This window comes from Haliaeetus leucocephalus, unplaced genomic scaffold (genome assembly GCF_000737465.1).
Source record: "Haliaeetus leucocephalus isolate CR32 unplaced genomic scaffold, Haliaeetus_leucocephalus-4.0 Scaffold656, whole genome shotgun sequence".
Classification (NCBI taxonomy): Eukaryota; Metazoa; Chordata; class Aves; order Accipitriformes; family Accipitridae; genus Haliaeetus; species Haliaeetus leucocephalus.
The window spans coordinates 10,141,757-10,147,105 of NW_010973092.1; the positions used below are offsets into that span (position 1 = coordinate 10,141,757).

Genomic DNA, 5,349 nt, shown 5'->3' on the forward strand with positions numbered 1-5,349 from the left:
TGGGGGGGGGGGGGGCTGGCAGGACCCCTTGCTCTGGGCTCATCCCTCAACCAGCTGCCCAAGCACGGGGCTGCGGGTCCTGGGATCAGCCCCCACCCACCCCACACCCCCCTGTGCCCCCACAGCTGGACTGGCGGCAGGTGCTGGTGCTGGGGCTGGACGGGGCAGGGAAGAGCAGCGTCCTGCACTACATCTGTAGCCAGACGGCCAGGGATCACATCGCACCCACCCACGGCTTCAACTCTGCCCAGCTCTCTGTCGAGGGGCTGGAGATGGACCTGCTGGAGGGTAAGGGTGGCCTGGCCCCAATGTGTCCCCCAGGGCTGAGCCTGCATGGCTCAGAGGGTACCCCCCACCTGCCGGCACCGGGCTGGGGCTTCAGAGCATCCCGAGCGGCGGGAGGTCCGGTCCCCTGGGGTGCTGCGGTGAGGCGGCAGCCCTGCTCACCCCCGTGCCGGTGCCTGATCCTGCCCATCTCCCGCAGTGGGAGGCAGCCAGAACCTGCGAGCGTACTGGCCCCACTACCTGAGCCAGGCCCACGTGCTGGTGTTTGTGGTGGACTCAGTGGACAGGTCACGCTTGCTGACAGCACGCCAGGAGCTGCACACGCTGCTAGCCGCGGAGCCCCAGCTGCCTCTGGTCGTGCTGGCTAACAAGCAGGTGGGTTGTACATCCACGTGTCTGTCTGTCCCAGCTACCTCTGGGACTGTTTGCAGCAAAACTGTCCCTCCCCAGGGCCCCGAGCAGAAATTCTGATACCCAAAATCCACCCACTCTTGCAAAATCTGATTTCTCAGGGCCTGTCTCCTCCAGTCTTCATCAGGAGGCGCAGCTACTGTTACCAGCGCCCTGGCTAAAGAGTTTCGGGAGAGCACCCAGGCAGCAGCCTGCAAAATCCCCAAGGGGAAATACATTCCCCAGGCAGGCAACCAAGCGCATGCCTGGTGCTGCTTCCTGTTAGCTTGCGCCAAAGCGACTCCAATGCAAGAGCGAGGCAGCCCTGCCTGCGCACCATCCCTGCCAGGACCACACAGGCAGGGCAAGGCTCCTGCCAGCCAGCAGCGTGGCTGCCGGCACTGCTCCCTTCCTGAGCAGCCACCTCTCTCCCTCGCAGGACAAGAGTGATGCCCTGAGCACAGCAGAGCTGCGGGAGGAGCTGGCCCTGCACATGCTCAGCAGGCAACGGGAGCTCTTCCTCCTGCCCACCAGCGCGACCTGGGCCAGCCTGAGCACCGCCACCAGTGTCCTCCATGTGAAGAACCTGCTGGTCACCCTGCTCTCCCAGCCCTGAGCCCGTGGGGGGAGCGGACAGGCTCCCACCCCCGGCGCAGTTCTTCTTTGAGGTCTGTGGCATGAAGATGAAGGCAGCTGGGTGGGTGCTGCTGGAGCTGACTCGCTGGTAGCAGGCTGACAGTCCTGGGGTGTTTGCTGCACCCCACAATGTTTGGGGTTGAGCTGTGGCACAGCTGCCCTCAGGGAACACAAGCAGCAGGCTCTCCTCCCTGCCGTGTGGAGAGAGCAGCCACCTCCCCCAGTTCAGGGATGAAATCTCCCTTGGGATGGAGGCACAAGCACAGCTCTTACCTCCTGGTGAGCGGAAACATGCAGCACAGGGCAGGGCCTCACACCTTCATGGCAGCCCTGCAGGATATTAAATGAATGCAGCCAAACAAGTGAGGTAGCCCTCTTACCCACCTGCATGGACAAGTCATCCCAGGAGATGGGCTCTCCTTCCTGAAAAACACAAGGAGTTACTGCTGGCGCAGCCCTGCACCACAGCCCTGCCCATACGACACACACCAGTAGGAATAACGAGCTCAGGCTGTCCCTCACTGGGGCTGAGCGCAGCTCTCAAGTTCCCCAACTCTGTATTTAAAGCCCTGTTTAAGAGAGATAAAAGCAGGTACTGGGCAGCCCTGCACTGCCTCTCCACCCTGAACAGGGATAAAGATGGGCTGTTTGGTAGGACCTGTGCTCACCAGGCATTTGCCCCCCCATCTGGTCTCCCTCCCTCTCAGCTGTCCCAGGGAGAAGCGGAAGGAGCCAGGCTTGGGGACCACAGAAAGCCCTGCCTACAGGCAGGGGGCTGCTGGGTCAGGCCACGGGGCACTGGGTCCTGGAAAACCGATCATGGAAGCTGGGGAGCACATCAGGGAAAGGGAGTACGTGCTGGCTGGTCTCCACTGCAAAACCTTTGTACAGTCGCTCCTTCCTTTTGTCAATAAAAGAGGCTGATCACTCTGTGCTGCCCTCCAGCTTCTTGGCAGGGAAGGGACCCCCAGCCCGGTCTCCCAAGCTGCAGGCAGGAAGGTCACTCGTGGGGGAAGGAAGCAGCACATGGCCCCACCCCCAACCTCTGCTGCCAACAGGGAAATCAGCAAAGGCCCAAGCACTGCCTGCACCCCACAGGCCCCCAGCCCCGTTGCTGCAGAAGGTAACATGCACCCAATGCCCACGTCCCATGGGTTGACACCGGGATCTCTCCAACATGGGACTGCGCCAAGCGAGAGCTCGTGAGCAAGACATTCACACCAGCTTGTAAGAGTGATTTATTTTAACAAGGCAAAAGAAGTGCTGGCTGCCACACAGAAACGAGCAGCACAGCACATCCAGTCCCAACGCCACAAGCCATGGCCAAAAGTCTTTCATGCCTGCTTATAACTCCCTCTGTCTAATGAAGGTCCTTCCTCCATTGCCAGAGGCTTTGCATAGCTGAACGTGCAGGCACTGAGCCCGTGAGTGACTGTCACCTGTCTGTCAGTCCCCGCCCGGTTCAAAAAATGGTCATGTCAAGCCTGCACTTGCAGGCAGACCTGAGAAAAAAGGGCAGTCACTGCACATCCATCTTTTCCTGCTTGAGTGATGCAATGAAATCCTTGTACTCCTCAGGATAGAAATTCTTGTACACATTGATCTTTCTCTTAATCTGCTTGGGAGTATCCTGGTAGTAGTTCTTCTCATCTCGAGCCATTTCCTGTGGCAAAGGAGAGGTTAAATCAGAGGAGTGGCCCCAAGAGCAAATACCAAACCAGCCCAGCCACACTCCAAAGGCCTATCCAGGCTGGCCGTGATCACTGCCTGAGTCAGACAGGGATCTGGCCAAGGTTCAAAGTGCTGCTTTCCCTTAACAATCAGCTGACTGCGAAACAGGAGCCAGGACAGAGAGGATTAGCAATTCCCATCCTACAGAAGATCCAGGAGTGAATCGCTCCAGGTGCTCCTCGCTCTGGGACAGCCAGTAGTTACCTTGTAGTTCTCCCCGTGGTTCTGTATCATGTACCGCACATAGTCAATGAGGTCTCGTGACAGCGTGTTTGACTTCTTCTCAGGGAGACTGGCCTCATATTCCATCTCTAGGCAGAGGACAGAGACACCATGAAGCAGGGGAGGGAAGCAAGCAGCACCTCAGCGGTCCCCAGTCTCTTCCCAAGGTCAAGCCCTGCCAGTACTGCAGTAAAGAGCACAGCTCCTGCAGCACAGCTTGGCTGCTCACACACACAGGGCTGCTTCCCAGGCATGATTGTGCAGGAAAACAAACAAGACAACAGCCCTCCGCATAGGCTGCAGGCATCCAGGCCTGCGCTGCAGCTCCTTTCCAGCTCACACCATGAGGAGTGGAGCCATTCTGCCCAGGCTGCAGATTATGACTGTTCAGAGCTGCCCAGCCCACAACTAAAACATGCAAGGTACTGCAGCCGCAGTGTCTCCTCACCCTGGTGCCACACACCAGCAGTTTCAGAGTGACAAGAGCCCTCTCGGGGCTGCAGATAGACATACTGCAAAAAAGGCAGCACAGGAGGGAAAAGGAAATTCATGAGACAGAGAACACACAGGAACGGCAGAGCTGCGGTCCTGGCTCCCGGCTCAGCTCCGGCCTGGCCGAGAACCCCCAGCTGACTGCTGCCAGGGGAGTACTCCTCCACAAGCCTGGACAAGAATTAACAGCCTTCCCTGCCCCAGCACAGCACAGCAACTAACGACAGCCTGGCAGCACAAAGATGACACAAAATAACCCACAGAGCCTTGGGAGAACCCCAAATGCAACAGCAGCAGTGTGGTTCAGCAGGAAACCTGCCAAGGCTGGAGGTGGTGAAGTGCTCCCTGGGGACAACAGAAGCGGCACTGACCGTTCACCACATAGGGCTTTCGCACTATCTTCTTTCCTTGCTCCCATCCACTGCTTTCCACTTCCATGCCCTGTGTTAAATGAGAGAGAAGGCAACTCAAGAAAAGCCCATTTGGAAGAGAGCTGTGTGCCCATACATTGCTCCCAAAACTCCAAACTGTTTACATAATGGCTGCAAGGACCAGGAAATCTCAGCTGGCTTAAGCAGAGCCTTATTTGCACCATTAAGCTAGCTCGTGGGCAAGCCTGTTGCCCAAGCAATAGTGTGTGAATGGAGACAAGTGGCAAACAAGGTCACTCCTGGTTTTTTTTTTTCTTATGAGTGTGACATTTCATGGGGCTACCTTTCACCTAGAAGCATTGCCCACCGATGCAGGCAGGCCGATGCAGGCAGGGCAGGCTGGCGCTGCTGTACACAAAAGAGGCTTTCTCTGTTATTAGCAGCAACTCTGCTGCAGTGTTCCCAACCCCACCTCTCTCTGGCAAGTCCCAGGAGATTGACTGACATCATTTATATTTGTCCCAAAGCCCATTATTTCCCTGTGACACCATAGCTCATTCCCACACCAAGATCTTGGAAAGAAAAGCATATTAATAAAGATAAGAAACCCATCCACCTACAGAGACTGATCCAGAGCCACCTGATCCGCGCTCCAAGGCAGGCTGCTCTCCACGCTGCCTTCCCCAACCCGGCTGCGTATTCTGGGGGAGGCCTGACCTTCCACCGCCCGCAAAGGAGCAGCCCCAGCCGAGCCCCCTGCCCTTCCCCGGCGGAGACACGGCCGCACTTACCAGCAGCTTCTTCTTGGGGATGGGGACGGCCTTGTTGGGATCCTCGGCCAGGCCCATCTCGGCCAGGTTCTGCGCCACCGATTTGGTCGGGTCCCAGGCATGGCGGATATGAGAGCTGCGTGGAGACAGGCACCGGCATCACGGGCTGCGCTCACCCTCCCGACAGACAAGCGTCCCCCAAGCACCCACCGAGACGTGTGGCAGGTCCCCCGGGGCACCCGCTCCCACACGGCCCACGCACGGACCCGCGCCGCCCCCCTCCTCCCCGTGGGCCCACCTCCGCTGCCCTCACCAGGCGATACGCGGGGCGGCGCGGCGGCGGGCGCTGCGGTAGAGCCGCTTGCGGTTGAGGTTGTAGGAGTACTTCTGCCGTCGATTCTTCCCCTTCGCCTTCGGCATGGCGGCCCCACGCTGCTGCCGCCGCCCCCGCC

The 5,349-nt window shown here is 58.8% G+C and overlaps 2 protein-coding genes across 3 annotated transcripts in view; one reads left to right on the forward strand and one right to left on the reverse strand.

Annotated features, from left to right (window-relative positions):
* Window positions 1–2,145, forward strand: part of ARL10 (ADP-ribosylation factor-like 10) — a 2,846-nt gene extending 701 nt beyond the window's left edge. The window contains exons 2-4 of the mRNA XM_010579014.1: window positions 126–288; window positions 485–660; window positions 1,115–2,145. Coding sequence (XP_010577316.1) covers window positions 126–288; window positions 485–660; window positions 1,115–1,291 — 516 coding nt within the window. The 3' untranslated portion in view covers window positions 1,292–2,145. The remainder of the gene's footprint in view (window positions 1–125; window positions 289–484; window positions 661–1,114) is intronic.
* Window positions 2,146–2,620: 475 nt separating this feature from the next.
* Window positions 2,621–5,343, reverse strand: NOP16 (NOP16 nucleolar protein). Of its 2 annotated transcripts, none has more exons than XM_010579016.1 (5): window positions 5,211–5,343; window positions 4,922–5,033; window positions 4,128–4,197; window positions 3,247–3,353; window positions 2,621–2,974 (listed from the first exon to the last, which is right to left on the reverse strand). In XM_010579016.1, exons 1-5 carry the CDS (start codon window positions 5,315–5,317, stop codon window positions 2,831–2,833), a joined length of 540 nt encoding a protein of 179 aa, XP_010577318.1. In that variant the 5' UTR covers window positions 5,318–5,343; the 3' UTR covers window positions 2,621–2,830. The 2 variants fall into 2 exon arrangements, with proteins under 2 accessions (XP_010577318.1, XP_010577317.1); XM_010579015.1 differs by having other exon boundaries at window positions 4,919–5,033.
* Between the last annotated feature and the right edge of the window lie 6 nt (window positions 5,344–5,349).

Coding starts and splice junctions, on each gene's coding strand:
- NOP16 (XM_010579015.1), bottom strand. CDS start 5,317: ATGCCGAAGGCGAAGGGGAAGAATCGACGGCAGAAGTACTCCTACAAC. Junction 4,198..4,918: donor TCCCCAAGAAGAAGCTGCTG/GTAAGTGCGGCC, acceptor CATTTAACACAG/GGCATGGAAGTGGAAAGCAG. Junction 2,975..3,246: donor ACCACGGGGAGAACTACAAG/GTAACTACTGGC, acceptor CCTTTGCCACAG/GAAATGGCTCGAGATGAGAA.